Below are 21,186 nucleotides of genomic sequence, written 5' to 3'. Positions count from 1 at the left end.
TTTTTTTTGAGACGGAGTCTTGCTCTCTCGCCCAGGCTGTAGTGCAGTGGCATGGTCTCGGCTCACTGCACATTCCGCCTCCCAGGTTCACGCCATTCCCCTGCCTCAGCCTCCCGTGTAGCTGGGACTGCAGGCGCCCGCCACCATGCCCAGCTAATTTTTTTGTATTTTTAGTAGAGACAGGGTTTCACTGTGTTGGCCAGGATGGTCTCGATCTCCTCACCTCGTGATCTGCCTGCCTTGGCCTCCCAAAGTGCTGGGATTATAGGCGTGAGCCACTGCGCCCGGCCGAAAACACCTGTATTTTTCTTAATGATGTTCTAAAAATGGTACAAGAGTTGATTTATCTGAAGATTCTTACCGTTAAAATATGAGAACAATGTTTCTATTATTAAGCAAATACTAGGAAAAAAAGAATGCTGCTTTGTCATCATCGCCTGTTTTTATAGACATAATAAAATCGGTGTGTAGAGTACTATTTGATTTATACTCTGATTTTTCAGAGACAAGTCAGTGGATACTTGACAGTGCATGTGCTGTGGCTGCTTTCCAATAAGGACTCAGCTTACTTCCCTTTGATGCTGCTTATGCATTAATATCAACCATTTTTCTTAGCCATTAAATGTAAACCACTATGTTGATTATAATTTTGATAATTTTATTAATAGAGTAATAACATTTTTGAACACTTATACTGTGTTGATTGGTAGCCCACATTTTCTTGTGTAATCTTCACAACAACCCTGCCAGTGTTATCCACATTTTTACAATTAAGAAAACTGGCCTGGCGCGGTGGCTCACGCCTGTAATCCTAGCACTTTGGGAGGCCAAGGCGGGCGGATCACCTGAGGTTGGGAGTTTGAGACCAGCCTGGCCAACATGGAGAAACCCTGTCTCTACGAAAAATACAAAATTAGCCAGGCATGGTGGCTCATGCCTGTAATCCCAGCTACTCGGGAGGCTTCTGAGGCAGGAGAATCGCCTGAACCCTGGAGGCAGAGGTTGCAGTTTGCCAGGATTGTGCCATTGCACTCTAGCCTGGGCGAAAGAGAAAGAGAGAACTGTTACATATGAATTATGAATTTTATTTTAATATTTATTTTTTATTTTATTTTGTGTTTTGAGACAGGGTCTTGCTCTGTTGCCTTAGGCTGCTGTGCAGCCCCAGTCTCAGCTCACTGCAACCTCTGCCTCCCAGGCTCAGATGATCCTCCCACTTCAGCCTCCCAAGTAGCTGGAACTATAGGTGCATGCCACCGCACCCAGCTAATTTTTGTATTTTTTGTGGAGACAGTTTGTCCATGTTGCCCAGGCTGAACTAACTCCTGGGCTCAAGTGATCTGCCCACCTCGGCCTCCCCAAAGTGCTGGGATTACAGGTGTGAGCCACTGTATCCAGCTGAATTACAGCTTTCAATGACATTTTGTCAGTACTGACTCTTGCTGCTTGTGTTCTGTTGATACTGGTCTCCAATTATATCCTGTCAGCTGATGCTTTTTCACTTAATTATTGGTAATGTACAAGGGGGTAAAATACTATTAATTTTGTTTTTGTGCCAGGTGCAGTGGCTCACTCCTGTAATCCTAACACTTTGGGAGGCTGAGGCAGGTGGATCACTTTAACTCAGGAGTTTAAGACCAGCCTGGGCAACATGACAAAACCCTGTCTCTACAAAAAATACAAAAATTATTTTGGCGTCGTGGCATGCACCTGTAGTCCCAGCTACTTGGGATGCTAAGTCAGGAGGATTGCTTGAACCAGGGAGGTTGAGGCTGCAGTGAGCCATGTTTGCACCACTGTAGTCCAGCCTGGATTACAAAGCAAGACTCTGTCTGAAGATAATAATAATAATTTTTATTTTTAATGTATAGCTAGCTTTGTTTCAAAAAAAAAAGATTGAAGACAGTGGTTAATCGTATTATTGCTCTCAGATAGTTTGGCCAGGTTCCTCACTGCAGTCAGAAAGGGCTTTAATGACTAAGGCTAGGCAGCCTTCAGGAATGGCCAGTAGAATACGTAACAGGCCAAGAAAAATAGATTTTCACTTCTGTCCACCAGAATTGTTTTCTTTTTCCTTAAAAACAATTGATCACTTACGCTGGCAATAGTATGTTTACTGAAGAGGCAAAATTGTAGAGGCAGATCACAAATAAGTACACCATGTGAGGCCAAGTGCGGTGGCTCATGCCTGTAATCCCAGCACTATAGCACTTTGGGAGGCCTAGGCGGGCGGATCACTTGAGGTCAGAAACTTGAGACCAGTCTGGCCAACATGGCGAAACTCTGTCTCTACTGAAAAATACAAAAATTAGGCTGGGCGTGGTGGCTTACATCTAATTCCAGCACTTTGGGAGGCCAAGGCGGGTGGATCACGAGGTCAGGTGTTCGAGACCAGTGTGACCAACATGGTGAAACCCCGTCTCTACTAAAAATACAAAAAAAAATTAACTGGGCGTGGTGGTGTGCGCCCGTAGTCTTAGCTACTCAGGAGGCTGAGGCAGGAGAATCGCTTGAACCCAGGAGGCGGAGGTTGCAGTGAGCCGAGATCGCGCCACTGCACTCCAGCCTGGTGACAGAGCGAGACTCCGCCTAAAAAAAAAACCAAAAATAGCTGGGTGTAGTGGTGTGCACCTGTAGTCCCAGCTATTGGTACGCCAAGGCAGGAGAATCACTTGAACCCGGCAGGCAGAGGTTGCAGTGAACCAAGATCATGCCACGGCACTCCAGCCTAGGCGACAGAGTGAGACTCCATCTCAAAAAAAAAAAAAGAGTACAGCATGTGAACTTGGACCTATTTGGGGAGCACTAAGCCTTCAGTTACAAAATCATAGAAGATTTCTTACTTGATAGATAGAAATACATGTCTATTAAAGTCTTGTTGGTGAAATTAGTACAGTAACATCTGACTATTAGAGGATAGCTGTGCTATTTTACTGATAATCTTTTGTATTTATAAAGTTATTTACATATTAAACTAAAGCAAATAAGTGAAAAAAGTTTATATTTTCTTTTGGTCTTGTAGGATGTAGATGATTTCTTTGAGCATGAACGAACATTTCTTTTGGAATATCATAACCGAGTTAAGGATGCATCTGCTAAATCTGATAGAATGACAAGATCCCACAAAAGTAAGATTTTTCTGTGGTTAAAGCTTATATCTTTTAATGGAATAATTATAAAGTTCATATTATAGTTTGAAAAAGTCTTAATATAGAGCAGTAGTTCTCAAACTGTGGTCTGTTGGAGTCTAGGCTCCATGGCTCTTTTATAGTGAGCCTGTGAGGTCAAAACTATTTTCAGCTGGGCACAGTGGCTCATGCCTGTAATCACAACACTTTCGGAGGCTGAAGCGGGAAGATCACTTCACTTGAGCTCAGGAATTCAAGACCAGCCTGAGCAACAGAGTAAGACCCTGTTTGTATTGCACCAGCCTAATACAAAAAATAAAATTAGCCAGACGTGGTGGCCCATGGCTGTGGTCCCAGCTACTAGGAAAGCTAAGGTGGGAGGATGCCTTGGGCCTGGGAGGTCAAGGCTGCAGTGAGCTGTGGTCAGTCGTACCACCACACTCCAGTCTGGGTGACAGAGTGAGACTGTCTAGACAACAACAACAAAACAACAACTATTTTTATAATGATACTGTGATAGTTTTTGCCTTTTTCACCATGTTGACATTTACACCAATGATGGATAAAGCTGCTGCTGCATAATTACATGCAAATCGAGGCAGTGGCAACAAACTGGACTAGTAGTCTCTATATTCTTTCCTGCCATGCACTTGCTTTTTTTTTTTTTTTTGAGACGGAGTCTCTATCGCCTAGGCTGGAGTGCAGTGGTGCGATCTTAGCTCACTGCAACAACCTCTGCCTCCCAGGTTCAAGCAATTCTCCTGCCTCAGTCTCCCAAGTAGCTGGGATTACAGGCGCCTCCCACCGCGCCCGGTTAATTTTTGTATTTTTGGTAGAGATGGAGTTTCACCATTTCACCGTCTTGGCCAGGATGGTCTTGAACTCCTGACTTCATGATCTACTCGCCTTGGCCTCCCAAAGTGCTGGGATTACAGGTGTGAGCCATTGCACCCAGCCACTTGCAATTTTTTAAAAATGTGACTTTCACTTAAGAATGCCCTTAATGAAACAGTAAAAATTGAATGTAATCTCTACCCTTGAGTATACATTTTAAAATATTCTGAGTGATGAAATAGGAGGTATGCATAAAGCACTTTGGCTACATACTCAAGTATGATGGTTCTGTAGGAAAGCATTTTAGTGATTGAGTTGTGATTGAACTAGCTAATTTTTTCATAGAACACTACTTTTACTTTAAAGAATGACTGATAGACAAACTATGTTTATGAATATTTGGCAAATGTTTTCTCAAAAATCAAGTAATTGTTTAAATTAGAGGAACCTGACCAAAAAAAAAAATCAGTTATTTCAAGGAAAACAAAGATAGTATTTGTTGCCAATGAAAAGTCAAGCTTCAAGTGATAATTAGAATTTTGGAAAACTTTATATCTCTCACCATGAGCTTACTTCCCAGTAGATACTGGACTAGTAGTCTCTATATTCTTTCCTGCCATGCACTTGCAATTTTTTTTTTTTTTTTTGAGACAGAGTCTCTGTTGCCCAGACTGGAGTGCAATGGTGCGATCTCGGCTCACTGCAACCTCTGCCACCCAGGTTCAGGCAATACTCCTGCCTCGGCCTCCTAAATAACTGAGATTACAGGCGCCTGCCACTGTGCCCAGCTAGATGGGCCAATTGAAGACCTATATAGAGATTGATAATGTTACTAGTGAATGTGATTTTTTAAAAATTGTACATTTAAGTGTGTCACCACTTAGAACATCTGCATAATTCATTGGACCAATGTTTTCTAAACGGCCAAGTACATAATGCTACAAAAGAACCACTCAAAGTGCAAAATAGACAAATGAGGTTTTTTTTTTTTTTTTTTTGAGACGGAGGTCTCGCTCTGTCGCCGGCTGGACTGCAGTGGCCGGATCTCAGCTCCTGCAAGCTCGCCTCCCGGTTTACGCCATTCTCACTGCTCAGCCTCCCGAGTAGCCTGGGACTAACAGCAGCGCCAGCCACCTCCGCCCAGCTAGCTTTCTGTATTTTTTAGTAGAGACGGTTTCACCGTGTTAGCCAGGATAGTCTCGAACTCCTGACCTCGAGATCCGCCTCCCAAAGTGCTGGGATTACAGGCTTGAGCCACCACGCCCGGCGAGGTTTTTTTTTTAACAGCTGTGTTGAGTGTAGTTGATATCAGTAAGCTGCAGTAGTCAAAATGTACAGTTTGGTAAGTTTTGACGTGTGTGAAATCCTTACCACAATCAAAATAATGATCACACACATCACCCCAAAGGTTTCTTGTGGCCCTTTGAAATCTCTCCCTCCCGCCCTATTCCCAGATAGCCACTGGTCTGCTTTTTGTCACTATAGATTAGTTTGTGTTTTCTAGTATTTTATGTAAATTGAATCATACAGTATGTATTCTTTATTGTTTAGCTTTGAAACTCAAAAAACTGTTTTGAGATTCATCGAAGCTGTTGTGTACATCGGTAGTTCATTTCTTTTTGTTGCTAAGTAGTGTTCCATTGAATGGATATACAAAAATTATTTGTTTCTAGCTTTGGCTGTTACAGATACAATTTATGTGAGCCATTTGTATATAACTCTTAATGTGGACATGCTTTCTTTCTCTTGGGTAATACCTAGAAGTAGAATGCCTGAGTCATGTGGTAAATGAATATTTAACTTTTTAAGAAACTACCACATTTTTTTTCCACAGTGATTGTACCATTTTGCATTTCCAAGAGCAGGGCATGAGAGTTCCAGTTGCTCCACATCTTTGCCAACAAAGATAGTCAGTCTTTTTATTTTTCCCAGTGGAATTTGAAGTCTTTTTTAACTTTATTCAAGTAGGTCAGTGGTGGTAACTCAGTGTGCTTTAGATTTGTATTGTCCTAATGACTGTTGAGGTTCAGCATCTTTTCTTTTTCTTGTGTCCTTCCTTCAGCTTTACTCTTTCTTTTTTTTTTTTTTTGAGACGAAGTCTTGCTCTGTCACCCAGGCTACTGGAGTGCAGTGGCGCAATCTCGGCTCACTGCAAACTCCACCTCCCGGGTTCACGCCATTCTCCTGCCTCAGCCTTCCCAAGTAGCTGGGACTACAGGCTCCCACCACCACACCTGGCTAATTTTTTGTATTTTTAATAGAGACAGGGTTTCAGCATGTTATCCAGGATGGTCTCGATCTCCTGACCTCGTATTCTGCCCGTCTCAGCCTCCCAAAGTGCTGGCATTACAGGCGTGAGCCACCGTGCCCAGCCCCAGCTTTTTGTTTTTTGTATTTTGTTTATTTTTGAGACAGGGTCTTGCTCCGTCACCCAGGATCCATGTATTGGTGCAAACATGGCTCACTGCAGCCTCAATCGATCCTTCCACTTCAGCCTACCGAGTAACTGGGACCACAGGCATGCGCCACCATGCCTGGCTAATTTTTGTTGTTGTTGTTGAGGTGGTAGAGACAGGGTCTTGCTACGTTGCTCAGGTTGGTCTTAAACTCCTGGACTCAAGCAGTCCTCTCACCTTGGCCTCCCAAAGGGCTGGAATTACAGGCATGAACCACCAAACTCCTTTTTTTTTTTTCTCCCTAGACGGAGTCTCACTCTGTCATCCAGGATGGAGTGCAGTGGCACAGTCTCAGCTCACTGCCACCCCTGTCTCCTGGGTTCAAGTGATTCTCATGCCTCGACCTCCCCAGTAGCTGGGATTACAGGTGTGCACTACCACGCCTGGCTAATTTTTGTATTTTTATTAGAGATGGGGTTTTGCCATGTTGCCCAGGCTGGTCTTGAACTCCAGGTTTGAAGTGATTGCCCAACTCAGCCTCCCAAAGTGCTGGGATTACAGGTGTGAACCACTGTGCTCAACTTTATTCTTCATCAAAGTTGTTTTTGACCCCTCTTAGAATCTTTATGTTTTCTTTGTTTTGTTTTGTTTTGCTTTGCTTTTGTTTTGTTTTGTGAGACACAGTCTCACTCTGTTGCCCAGGCTGGAGTGAGTGGCATGATCTCGGCTCACTGCAGCCTGCACCTGCTGGGTTCAAGCAATTCTCCTGCCTCAGCCTCATGAGTAGCTGGGATTACAGGTACCTGCCACCAAGCCTGGCTAATTTTTGTATTTTCAGTAGAGAGGGGGTTTCACCATGTTGGCCAGGCTGGTCTCAAACTCCTGACCTCAGGTGATCTGCCCACCTTGGCCTCCCAAAGTGCTGGGATTACAGGCGTGAGCCACCAGCCCTAGCATCTTTATACTTTTTCCTTTTTTTGAGACAGAATCTCACTCTGTCACCAAGACTGGAGGCTGGAGTGCAGTGGCGTGATCTTGGCTCACTGCAACCTCCGCCTCACAGGTTCAGGCAATCCTCGTGCCTCAGCCCCCCGAGCAGCTGGGACTACAGATGCACACCACCACACCTGGTTAATTTTTGCATTTTTAGTAGAGACAGAGTTTTGCCATGTTGGCCAGGCTGGTCTCGAACCCTTGACTTCAAGTGATCCACCCACCTCGGCCTCCCAAAGGAGGGAGTGGTTACAGGTATGAACCCACCGCCCTCAACCCTAGAATCTTTATATTTTCATATAAATTTTAGAATCAGCTTTCTTTTTCTACACAAGTGGCTGTTGGGATTTTGGCTGGGATTGTGTAGATTCTATAGATTAATTTGAAGAGAATTGACATCTTAACAATATTGATCCTTCTGGTACATTAATATAGCATATTTCCACTGAGTTGGGTCTTTGTTAATTTATCTCAGCAGTGTTTTGTAGTTTTCATTGTATAGATCTTATACATCTTTAGTCAGATTGGTTCTTGATTATTTGGTTTTTGATGCTATCATAAATGTTGTGTTTTATTAAGCTGAAGACAGTGACTCAGACCTGTAATTTCAGCACTTTAGGAGGCTGAGGTGTTTGGATCGCTTGAGACCAGCCTGGGCAACATGGTGAAACCCAGTCTTTGCAAAAAATAGGCCAGGCGTGTTGGCTTATGCCTGTAATTCCAGCACTTTGGGAGGCTGAGGCAAGCGAATCACCTTAAGTCAGGAGTTCGAGACCAGCCTAGCCCACATGATGAAACTCCATCTCTGGCTGGGCGCAGTGGCTCACACCTGTAATTTCAGCACTTTGGGAGGCCAAGGCAGGCAGATCATGAGTTCAGGAAATCGAAACCATCCTGGCTAACATGGTGAAACCCTGTCTCTACTAAAAATACAAAAATTTAGCCAGGCGTGGTGACAGGCACCTGTAGTCCCAGATACTCGGGAGGCTGAGGCAGGAGAATGGTGTGAACCCAGGAGGCAGAGCTTGCCGTGAGCCGAGATTGAGCCACTGCACTCCAGCCTGGGTAACAGAGCAAGACTCCGTCTCAAAAAAAAACCCCATCTCTGCTAAAAATACAAAAATTAGCTGGGCATAGTGGCGTGCCCCTGTAGTCCCAGCTACTCGAGAGGCTGAGGCATGAGAATTGCTTGAACTCGGGTGGTGGAGGTTGCAGTGAGCCAAGACCCTACCACTGCACTCCAGCCTGGACGACAGAGTCAGGCCTTATCGCTCCCCTGCCAAAAAAAAAAACAATTAGCCAACCGTGGTGGCATGCTCCTGTGTCCCAGCTACTCGGGAGGCTGAGGTGGGAGAATCACTTGAGCCCAGGAGCTTGAGACTGCAGTGAGCCATGATCACACCACGGCACTCATGCCTGAGCAACAGAGTGAGACCGTGTCTCCAAATAAATAAATGTTATTTTTTGTTGGTGGTGGTGGTGGGTTTTTTTGTTTGTTTGTTTGTTTTGAGACAGAGTCTAGCTCTATCGCCCATGCTGGAGTGCAGTGGTGCGATCTCGGCTCACTGCAAGCTCTGCCTCCCGGGTTCATGCCATTCTCCTGCCTCAGCCTCCCGAGTAGCTGGGACTACAGGCACCCGCTACCACACTTGGCTAATTTTTTTGTATTTCAAGTAGAGACGGGGTTTCACTGTGTTAGCCAGGATGGTCTCAATCTCCTGACCTCATGATCTGCCCGCCTCGGCCTCCCAAAGTGCTGGGATTACAGGCGTGAGCCACCGCACCAGGCCATGTTATGTTTTTTAAAATTTCAATTTCAAATTGTTCTTTGCTGATACATAGAAACACAGCGTATTTTTTCAGTATTGATCTTATATTCTGCAATCTTGCTAAATAAACTCACTTATTAGTTCTAGTAACTATTTTGTAGATTCCTTAGTATTTTCTATGTAGATGATCATGTCACGTCTATTAATGAAGAAAGTTATACTTCTTGCTTTCCACTTTGTTTTTTTTGATTGTTTGTTTTTTGTTTGTTTGTTTTTTGAGACGGAGTCTCGCTCTGTTGCCCAGGCTAGAGTGCAGTGGCGTGATCTCGGCTCACTGCAAGCTCTGCCTCTCGGGTTCACGCCGTTCTCCTGCCTCAGCCTCTCAAGTAGCTGGGACTACAGGCGCCTGCCACCACAGCCAGCTAATATTTTGTATTTTTAGTAGAGCTGGGGTTTCACCATGTTAGCCAGGATGGTCTCGATCCCCTGACCTCGTGATCCACCTGCCTTTGCCTCGCAAAGTGCTGGGATTACAGGCCTGAGCCACTGCACCTAGCCTCCAGTTTGTTTTTTTGTTTGAGGTAGAGTCTTGCTCCATTGCCCAGGCTGGAGTGCAGTGGCGTGATCTTGGCTCACTGCAACCTCTGCGTCGTGGGTTCAGGTGGTTCTCCTGCCTCAGCCTTCTGAGTAGCTGGGATTACAAGCATGCACCACGACACCTGGCTGATTTTTTAATTTTTGGTAGAGATGGGGTTTCACCATGTTGGCCAGGCTGGTCTCAAAACTCCTGACTTCAGGTGATCTGCCTGCCCCAGCCTCCCAAAGTGTTGGGATTATTGGCATAAGCCACCATGCCTGTTGTTTGTGTTATTTTCTTTACTAGTGTGTCTTATATTACACATTGTTTGACAGGTGAGTACTCAGTAAGTATTTTTAAATCAAGGAATAGGTATACTAAATTCTTAAAACTTTCTCCATAGGTGCTGCAGATGATTACAATAGAATTGGTTCTTCATTATATGCTTTAGGAACTCAGGATTCTACAGATATATGCAAGTAAGTATTCTAATTAAAAACATGAAATAGGCCAGGCACGGTGGCTCACGCTTGTAATCCCAGCACTTTGGGAGGCAAACATGGGCGGATCAAGAGGTCAGGAGTTCAAGACCAGCCTGACCAACGTGGTGAAACCCCGTCTCTACTAAAAATACAAAAATTAGCCAGGTATGGTGATGCACACCTGTGATCCCGGCTACTCAGGAGGCTGAAGCGGGAGAATTGCTTGAACCTGGGAGGCGGAGGTTATAGTGAGCTGAGATCGTACCTTTGCACTCCAGCCTAGGCAACAGAGCAAGACTCCATCTCAGAAAAAAATAAATAAATAAAACATGAAATATAGCTAGTCACAGTGGCTCATGCCTGTAATCCCCGCACTTTGGGAGTTGGAAAACCTGTCAGGAGTTTGAGACCAGCCTGGCCAACATTGCTAAACCCGATCTCTACCAAAAAATGTAAAAATTACCCAGGTGTGAGTGATGTGTGCCTCTAATCCCAGCTAGCTACTCAGGAGACTGAGGCACAAGAATCCCTTGAACCCGGGAGGCGGAGGTTGCAGTGAGCCAAGATTATGCCACTGTACTCCAGCCTGGGTGACAGAGCAAGACTGTTTCAAAAAAAAAAAAAAAAAAAGTGTGTGTGTGTATATATATATATGAAATATAAATAAAGCAGAGAAAATTTTCTGTTGGCAGTCTGGATACACAATACTTTTGGTTTTTGTTTTAGTTTTAGTTTTGAAACAGGGTCTTACTCTGTCGCCCAGGCTGGAGTGAGGTGGCATGATCATGGCCCTCTGCAACATCCTCTTTCCACGTTCAAGCAGTTCTCCCACTTCAGCCTCCAAAGTAACTGGGATTACAGGTGCCTGCCACCATGCCTGGCTAATTTTTCTATTTTTAGTAGAGACGGGGTTTCACTCTATTGGCCCGGCTGGTCTCAAGCCCTTGACCTCAAGTGGCCTGTCCAACTCAGCTCCCAAAGTGCTGGGATTACAGGTGTGAGCCACTTCTCGCAGCCAACAGTACTTACAATGCAAAACTTTTGGAATATTTTTGTCAAAACACATTGATAATAAGGGCCTCCTTTAAAAACTTGGGTTGAGGGCTGGGCAGGTGGCTCATGCCAGTAATCTCAGCACTTTGGGAGGCCGAGGCGGGCAGAACACCTCATGTCAGGAGTTTGAGACCAGCCTGACCAACATGGAGAAACCCTGTCTCTACTAAAAATACAAAATTAGCCAAATGTGGTGGTGGGTGTCTGTAATCCCACCTACTTGGGAGGCCGAGGCAGGTGAATTGCTTAAACCCAGGAGGCGGAGGTGGTGGTGAGCTGAGATCGCACCATTACACTCCAGCCTGGGCAACAAGAGCAAAACTCCGTCTCAAAACAAACAAACAAAAACTTGGGTTGATATTTTTTCTCCTCCCTTTCTGTCCTATTTTTTAAATCTGAGAAATAAAAATCGACTTTACTCTCTCTATATATATATTTTTTTCTTCCTCCCCTGTGTTTTATTTATGAAAATGGGTTGATGTGTGTGTAAGGGAGTGGAAGAACAGAATTTATATTAGTGTTTTTAGGTTTTGATAAAGCTTATAAATAAGAACTGCTATTTGGAAATTAGAACATATATGTATGTATGTATATGTGTGTATGTATTTCTTTGGAGGTCAAAGTGATTCCGCTCCCCGCCCCTCCCCTGCAAGACAGTGTCTTACTCTGTCACCCAGGCTGGAGAGCAGTGGCACGATCTCTAAAAACACAAAGATTAGTCAGATGTGGGTGGCACACACCTGTAATCTCTGCTACTTGGGAGGCTGAGGCGTGAGAATCACTTGAACCTGGGAGGCAGAGATGGTAGTGAACCGAGATCACACCACTGCACCCCAGCCTGGGCGACAGCAAGACTTGGACTCGAAAAAAACTAAAAATTAAACACATTTACACATTTTTAAGCAGGAAAACTATTTTCATAGTCTATGCCTTTCTCTAAACCACATCCTTGACCTTTTCTCTAGTATATTCTGTCTCAGATATTTAAAAGTCAAGCTTTTCGGCAAAGCACGGTATGATAGCTTACACTAATTAACATGCCATCGGCCAGGCACAGTGGCTCACACCTGTAATCCCAGCACTTTGGGAGGCCAAGGCAGGCGGATCACCTGAGGTCGGGAGTTCAAGACCATCCTGACCACACAAAATCAGCCAGGCATGGTGGCGCATGCCTGTAATCCCAGCTACTCTGGAGGCTGAGACAGGAAAATCGCTTGAACCTGGGAGGCAGAGGTTGCAGTGAGCGGAGATTGCACCATTGTACTCCAGCATGGGTAATGAGAGGAACTCCGTCTTAAAAAGAAAAAAGAAAAAGCCACCTTCGCAAAGAGTTAATTCTTATCAGGAAGAAGGGAAAAAGTCAACTTTGCCATCTGTTCTCTAATGTAAATCTGTCAAAGCAAGTTCTCTTGAATGAAAGCAAAGTTCAAATTGTTTTTGCTTTGAGCAGTATTTGCCCTAATTGATTTATAATGTCATTTTAATTATATATTTTACAGAATACTTGAAACTGTGCTGTGCCCTTTTTTTTTGAGAGCAGGTCTTCCTGTGTGGCCCAGGTTGGCATACAGTAGCTATTCGCAGGTGCAGTCATAGAGCACTGCAGCTTTGAACTCCTGTGCTCAAGCGATCCTCTTGCTTCAGCCTCCTGGGTAGCTGGGACCACAGGTTTGCGCCAGAACTGGGTGACAGAATAATAGCCCATCTCAAAAAAAAAAGAAAGAAAGAAAAATAAAAAACTGAATAACCAATTTCTACTTAAGAATTTATTTTCACTTTTAACTAGTTTATCTGTCAAATGCTGATACCAACTAAAAAATATCCCAGCACCAGACTTTTTTTGTTGTTGAGATGGAGTCTCACTCTCTTGCCTAGGCTGGAGTGCAGTGACGCAATCTCGGCTTACTGCAAGCTCCGCCTCCCAGGTTCACACCATTCTCCTGCCTCAGCCTCCCGAGTAGCTGGGACTACAGGCCTGTGCCACCACGCCACCTGGCTAATTTTGTTTTGTATTTTTAATAGAGACAGGATTTCACCACGTTAGCCAGGATGGTCTCGATCTCCTGACCTCGTGATCTGCCCACCTCGGCCTCCCAAACTGCTGAGATTACAGGCATGAGCCACTGCACCTGACCAAGCACCAGAGTATTAAAGGGTAGTTCAATTACAGGATTGTGACACTGTGCCCCACTAATTTTTTGTATTTTTAGTAGAGACAGGGTTTCACTGTGTTGCCCAGACTAGTCTCAAACTCCTGGCCTCAAGTGAGCTGCTTGACTCAGCCTATTTGCGAAAATGAATCTAGATAAATTTTGTTGGCCAGGCACAGTGACTCACGCCTGTAATCCCAGCACTTTGGGAGGCCAAGGTGGACAGATCACTTGAGGCCAGGAGTTCGAGACCAGCCTGGCCAACATGGCAAAACCCCATCTCTACTAAAACTACAAGAATTAGCCAGGTGTAGTGGGTGCCTGTAATCCCAGCTACTTAGGAGGCTGAGGTAGGAGAATCGTTTGAACCCAGGAGGTACAGGTTGCAGTGAACTGAAATGGCACTACTGCACTACAGCTGGGGCGAGAAAGCGAGACTCAGTCTCAATAACAACAACAACAACAAAAACACCTTTAATGTATGGCTTAGACTGTCATCTTGAAATGGAGCCTGGCGCTCTGGCTCACACCTGTAATCTTAGCAGTTTGGGAGGCCAAGGCGGGCAGATCACTTGAGATCACGAGTCCAAAACGAGCCTGGACTCAAGCCATCCTCTTTGCCTCCTGAATAGCTGGGATTACAGGTGTGCACCACCACACCTGGCTAATTTTTAACCAGGTGAAAACTCGTCTCTACTAAAAAATACAAAAATTAGCCAGGCATGGGGGCAGTTGCCTGTAATCTCAGCTACTCAGGAGGCCGAGGCAGGAGAATCACTTGAACCCAGGAGGCAGAGGTTGCAGTGAGCTGAGATTGCGCCACTGCGCTCTGGCCTGTGCAACAGAGCCAGACTCTGTCTCAAAAAAAAAAAAAGAAAAGACCAGGCCTGGGCCCAGTGGCTCACACCTGTAATCCCAGAACTTTGGGAGGCTGAGGTGGTCGGATCACAAGATCAAGAGATCAAGACCATCCTGGCCAACATGGTGAAACTCCGTCTCTACCAAAAAGACAAAAATTAGCTGGGCGTGGTGACGGGCGCCTGTAGTCCCAGCTACTCAGGAGGCTGAGGCCAGAGAATTGCTTGCAGCCAGGAGACGGAGGTTGCGGTGAGCTGAGATTGAGCCATTGCACTCCAGTCTGGGCAACAAGCGTGAAACTCCATCTCAAAAAAATAAATAAATAAATGAACAGATAGTCTATCTTTAAACAGATTTCAAGTAATCTCTTTTATTGGTAGAAATACAGGGAGATTTTTGTGAAGCTAAATGAAGTCTGCAGTTAATAGGGCTATTGGATATAATTGCAATGAGACAAGGTGTTACTAATATGGTTTGGGAGCATATTCTCATACATTTGAAATGGAAAATTACTTTGAATGTAGCATATGATGAAAATATTTTCCTTTACAGGTTTTTTCTCAAAGTTTCAGAACTGTTCGATAAAACAAGAGTAAGTACTAAATTATAGAGATACACTGCATAATATTGTGCCCAGAGAGCTCATGTTAAAGGTTTTTTTTACCACAATTCATAAAATTTTTTTAAAAGAGTAATCATTATTGGCCGGGCACAGTGGCTCATGCCTATAATCCCAACAGTTTGGGAGGCCGAGGTGGGCAGATCACGAGGTCAAGAAACCAGACCATCCTGGCCAACACGGTGAAACCCTGTCTTTACTAAAAATTCAAAAATTAGCTGGACGTGGTGACACATGCCTATAGTCCCAGGTAATCGGGAGGCTGAGGCATGAGAATCGCTTGAACCTGGGAGGCTGACATTGCAGTGAGCCAAGATCGCACCACTGCACTCTAGCCTGGCAACAGAGCAAGACTCCGTCTCAAGAAAAAAAAAAGGAATCACTATTAACCTTTTGGCTATTTAAATATCTGCATATGGTAATATTTAACTTGCTATGGTTCTGTTTATTGAAGAAGATGAGTATACTTCAGAAGGATGATGAAACAGATTCAGATTTGGATTCCATTGGGAGTTTTTCAGGAAATTCCATTTTTTGTTATGGCCTTTAGGTATTTGTATAAAAGTTCATATTCTTCTGGGTGCAGTGATTTAATGCTTGTAATCCCAGCACTTTGGGAGGCTGAGGCAGGAGGATCTCTTGAGCCCAGGAATTTGAGATCAGCGTGGGAAAACACAGCAAGACGCCATCTCTACAAAATGTTTACAAATTAGCCAGGTGTGGTGGTGCAAACCTGTAGTCCTACTTGGGAGGCTGAGGCAGGAGGATGCTTGAGCTCAGGAGTTTGAGGCTGCAGTGAGGTGTATGATCGTGCAACTGCATTCTATCCTGGGCGACAGAGTGAGACCCTATCTCTAAAAAAAAAAGAATACCTCCTGGAACAGACAAACAAATTAATTAAATACTACATACCAATAAGAATAAAGGAACCAGGCCACGTGGCCCACGCCTATCATCCCATACATTGAAGGATGAGGTGGGAGGATCAGTAGAGGCCAGGAGTTCAACTAGCTTGGGCAATGTAGCGAGACTCCCTCTCTACAAAAGTTACCAAAAATTAGCCAGTCATGATGGCGCACAACTGTAGTCCTAACTATTTGGGAGGCTAAGGCAGGAAGATTGTTGAGCCCAGGAGGTCAAGGTTGTAGTGAGCTGTGATTGTGCCAGTGTACTCCAGCCTGGGTGACAGAGACCCTGTATCAAAGAAAGAAAGAAAATAAATAGAAAATTACCAGCAACTCAGATGCCTGGCCTCCTCCTCATCTCCTCAGCTGCCTCTCAAGGCACTGCCAGTACAGATTCAGGTTTTTTGTTTTGTTTTTTGTTTGTTTGTTTTGAGATCAAAACCAGGCTGGAGGCTGGAGTGCAGTGGCACGATCTCGGCTCATTGCAACCTCCGCCTCCCAGGTTCAAGTGATTCTCCTGCCTCCCGAGTAACTGAGATTATAGGCATGCACCACCACACCAGGCTAATTTTTGTATTTTTAGTAGAGAGGGGTTTCGCCATGTTGGCCAGGCTGGTCTCAAAGTCCTGATGTCAAGTGATCTGCCTGCCCTGGCCTCCGAAAGTGCTAGAATTACAGGCATGAGCCACTGCGCCCGACCCGGCCCCTTTTTTAGTTTTATACATAATACAAATGCTTGTGCAACATGTATTCTTTTTCTTTTTTCTTTTTTTTTTTCCTTTGGTAGAGACAGGGTCTTGCTATGTTGCCCAGGCTGGTCTCAAACTCCTGGCCTCAGGCAGTCATCCTGCCTCAGCCTCCCAGAGTGCTGGAATTACAGGTATGAGCCTCTGTGCCTGGCTTATATTCTTTCATGTGTGTTTAATGTACTCAACATTATATTCATTCATAGGATTAAACCATGTTGTTGCACATAGATGTAGTTCCTTTATTCTTTTTGTTTTAGAGACGGGGTCTCACTCTGTTGCCCAGGTGGGAGTGCACTTACATGATGATAACTCATTGCAGCCTCAAACTCTTGAGGTCAAGCATCCTCCTGCCTCGGCCTCCCAAGTAGTTAGGACTACAGATGTGTGTTACCATACCTGGCTAATTTTTGTAGAGAGGGAATCTCACTACATTGCCCAGGCTGGTCTTGAACTCCTGGCCTCTATTGATATTCCTGCCTCACCCTTCAAAGCATTGGGATTATAGGCATGAGCTACCTAGCCTGGTTCCTTTATTCTTCTTGCTGTATAGTATTTTATTAATTTGTTTATCTGTTCTGTTGATAGGCATTTGGATAGTTTCTCGTTTGGGTTTCTTTATAACAATACTGCTAAGATTATTCTTGTATATCTTCTGAACACAAGTATACAATTCTGTTGGATATATATAACTAGGAAGGGAATTGATGGATCATAGGATAACCATGTGAAAAAGCTTTTGCAGAAACTGCAAAACTTTCCCATAATGATTGTACCAATTTGCATGCCCACAAGAATAAGTATGAGCATTTAGGTTATTCTACAAGCTTGTTAAAACTGAGTGTTTTCTACCTTTATAATTTTTGCCATTCTGGTAGGTGTATAGTTGTTTTAGTTTAACTTTTTTTTTTTTTTTTTTGAGATGAAGTCTCACTCTGTCGCCAGGCTAGAGTGCAGTGGTGCAATCTTGGCTTACTGCAACCTCCGCCTCCCAAGTTCAAGCAATTCTCCTGCCTCAGCCTCCCGAGTAGCTGGGACTACAGGTGCACGCCTCCGCGCCCAGCTAATTTTTGTATTTTTAATAGAGATGGGGTTTCACCCTGTTGGCCAGGGCGGTCTTGATCTCTTGACCTTGTGATCCCCCCACCTTGGCCTCCCAAAGTGCTGGGATTACAGGCGTGAGCCACCGCACCTGGCCCCTTAACTTTTTTTTTTTATTCTTTTTTGAGACAGTCTCACTCTGTCATCTAGGCTGGAATGCAGTGGCGTAATCTCGACTCACTGCAACCTCTGTCTCCTGGGTTCAAGTATTCTCCTGCCTCAGCCTCCCAAACTGAGATTACAGGCATACATCACTACACCCGACTAATTTTTGTACTTTTAGTAGAGATGGGTATCACCATGTTGGCCAGGCTGGCCTCGAACTCCTGACCTCAAATGTTCCACCCGCCTCAGCCTTCCAAAATGCTAGGATTACAGGCATGAGCCTTATTAAGGTGCCGGCCTTACTTTAACTTTTTATTTTGACGATAATTTCAGACTTATGGAAAAGTTGCAGAAAATAGTACAAGAATTCCTGTAATGCATCAGCCAGGTTTCTGAATATTAACATTTTCCCTTTTGTTTTTTGTTTGTTTGTTTTGAGACAGAGTCTTGCTCTGTCGCCCAAGCTGGAGCGCAGTGGCACGATCTTGACTCACTGCAACTTTCGCCTCCTGGGCTCAAGTGATTCTCATGCCTCAGCCTCCCAAGTACCTGGGATTATAGGCGTGTGCTGCCATTCCTAGCTAATTTTTGTGTTTTGTGTTTTTAGTAGAGATGGGGTTTTCACCATGTTGGCCAGACTGGTCTCGAACTCCTGACCTCAAATGATCCACCTGCCTTGTCCTCCCATAGTGCTGGGATTACAGATGTGAGCCACTGCACCTGGCCAATGTTAACATTTTCTACATTGCTTAAAGTTCTTACATTCCAAAAAGTTCGTCTTCATTCTGTTTTGTGTCCTTCATGCACACCTGTCTCTTTTTTTAGTATAAGAATTATTTTTAATATAGTCAATACTGTTACTAATGATTCCCCGTTAATGTCATCAGTTATCCAGTAGGTACATTTTCCCAATTGTCTCATAAATGGCTTTTTATTATAGTACAGTTTTTTTGATCAGGATACAAACAGGGTCCCATATATTGCATTTGGTCAATACATTTTTTTTAATCCTCTGTCCAGTCATACTGAAGAGCTATCTTTTTAGTCTGACCTGGCTACTTCCCCTTCAATCTCACCTTGAACATACCACTTCTGTTTATTACTCTACAGTGTCTTCAGGCACATTTTACTAATGCTTTGACTATATTTCTGGTTGTCCTCAGCAGGAGGATTAGATTGAATTAACTAGTCTACCATTGCAAGTCTTCATTCCTTTAAAATTGTGTGTGCATATCAATTACAATTGAAATGAATAGCAGCTTGGCACAGTGGCTCACACCTGTAATCCCAGCAGTTTGGGAGGCTGAGGTGGGCAGATCACCTGAGGTCAGGAGTTCGAGACCAGCCTGACCAACAAGACAAAACCCTATCTCTACTAAAAAAAATACAAAAAAATTAGCCGAGTGTGGTGACATGCACCTGTAATCCCAGCTACTAGGGAGGCTGAGGCAGGAGAATCTCTTGAACCCAGGAGGCGGAGGTTGTAGGGAGCTGAGATCATGCCACTATACTCCAGCCTGGCAACAGCGAGACTCCGTCTGAAAAAGAAAGAAATACCTAGAAAGTTTTTTTTTTTTTCTTTTGAGACTGAGTCTTGCTTCGTCATCCAGGCTGGAGTGCAGTGGCTCAATCTTGGCTCACTGCAACCTCGGCCTTCTGAGTAGCTGGGATTACAGGGACACACCACCATGCCCGGCTAATTTTTGTATTTTTAGTAGAGACGGGGTTTCTCCATGTTGGTCAGGCTGGTCTCAAACTCCTGACCTCATGATCCGCCTACGCGGCCTCCCAAAAGTGCCAGGATTATAGGCATGAGCCACCGTGCCTGGCCTGAGAAAATATTAATGAAGGTAAAAGATGATATTGAAACTCACTATAGAGTCTGACTGGGCGTGGTGGTTGACACCTGTAATCCCAGCACTTTGGAAGGCTGAGGCAGGAGGATCACTTGAGGTCAGGAGTTTGAGACCAGCCTGGCCAACATGGTGAAACCATGCCTCTACTAAAAATAGAAAAATTAGCTGGGCATGGTGGTGCATGCCTGTATTTCCAGCTATTCCAGAGGCTGAGGCAGGAGAATTGCTTGAACCTGGGAAGCAGAGGTTGCACTGAGCCGAGATTGCACCACTGCATTCCAGCCTGGGTGACAGAGTTAGACTCCGTCTCAAAAAAAAAAAAAAAGTCCTTCCATAAACTCAGGAGTCTCATTTGATCTGATCTTTTTTCTGTTCATTTTATGTGAGAGTTGCAAAGAAAAGTAGCAGGCTAGTAGAAACAAAAAGGGAAGGAAAGCTAGATAAATAGGAATGGATACTATAGTTAAAACTTCAGTTTTTTTAAACTGTAACAATAGTTGTAATTAAGAAGGAAACCACTGAGAGCAGAATGTAGTTGTTGATTAAATATTTAATTTTTTCCTTTCCAGAAAATAGAAGCACGAGTGTCTGCTGATGAAGACCTCAAACTTTCTGATCTTTTAAAATATTACTTAAGGGAATCTCAAGCTGCTAAGGTAATTTTAATCTTTTTTTAAATGAGCCATTTTACAAAAAGCCATTTCTTGAGAGTTTGTTAGACTTCAGATTGTTAATGATGATTTATCTCCTTTATGTGATTTTAAATTATATTTTCAAATATGAATATTATTTCTCCTTTTAGAAATTGTATATATGTATATAATTATACATATTTCATGTGGGAAACCTCACATAAAATTCTCGTCTTTATTATATTTCTGATATAATCTAGAACTTTAAAAAAATGAATTTGTGGTCAGGTGTGGTGGCTCACGCCTGTAATCCCAACACTTGGGGAGGCCAAGGTCAGAGGATCACCTGAGGTCAGGAGTTCAAGACCAGCCTGGCTAACATGATGAAACCCTGTCTCTACTGAAAGTACAAAAAATTAACTGGGCATGGTGGTGGGTGCCTGTAATCCCAGCTACTTGGGAGGCTGAGGTAGGAGAATCACTTGAACCTGGGAGGCAGAGATTACAGTGAGCCGAGATCGCGTGCCGTTGAACTGCAGACTGGGTGACAAGAGCAAAACTCCATCTCAAAAAAAAAAGAGGCTGGGGGTGGTGGCTCATGCCTCTAATCTCAGCACTTTTGGAGGGTGAGGCGGATGGATCACCTGAGGTCAGGAGTTCGAGACCACCCTGACCAACATGGTGAAACCCCATGTCTACTAAAAGTGCAAAAATTACCCGGGCATGGTGGTGGGCACCTGTAGTCCCAGCTACTCGGGAGGCTGAGAAAGAATTGCTTGAATGCAGGAAGTGGAGGTTGCAGTGAGCAGAGATTGCGCTATTGCACTGCAGCCTGGGCAACAAGAGTGAAACTCTGTCTCAAAAAATAATAATAAATAATAAAAACAAAGAAAAAGAAAAAAAGCAAGACCTGGCCGGGTGCAGTGGCTCACACCTGTAATCCGAGCACTTTGGGAGGCTGAGGCAAGTGGATCACCTGGAG

At 44.2% G+C, this 21,186-nt stretch overlaps 1 protein-coding gene across 1 annotated transcript in view; it reads left to right on the top strand.

Moving 5' to 3' along the window:
• The window catches only part of LOC108522670 (sorting nexin-6-like), a 67,075-nt gene that overhangs the window by 35,186 nt on the left and 10,703 nt on the right, over positions 1 to 21,186 (top strand). Inside the window, 4 exon segments of the mRNA XM_017863042.1 lie at positions 3,023 to 3,128; positions 10,101 to 10,176; positions 14,793 to 14,832; positions 20,142 to 20,228. Coding sequence (XP_017718531.1) covers positions 3,023 to 3,128; positions 10,101 to 10,176; positions 14,793 to 14,832; positions 20,142 to 20,228 — 309 coding nt within the window.

The sequence above is a fragment of the Rhinopithecus bieti genome, unplaced genomic scaffold, assembly GCF_001698545.2.
Source record: "Rhinopithecus bieti isolate Rb0 unplaced genomic scaffold, ASM169854v2 scaffold_68129, whole genome shotgun sequence".
Classification (NCBI taxonomy): domain Eukaryota; kingdom Metazoa; phylum Chordata; class Mammalia; order Primates; family Cercopithecidae; genus Rhinopithecus; species Rhinopithecus bieti.
Note: the sequence above shows the minus strand (reverse complement) of the source record. Positions and strands in the feature narration are given on the sequence as shown.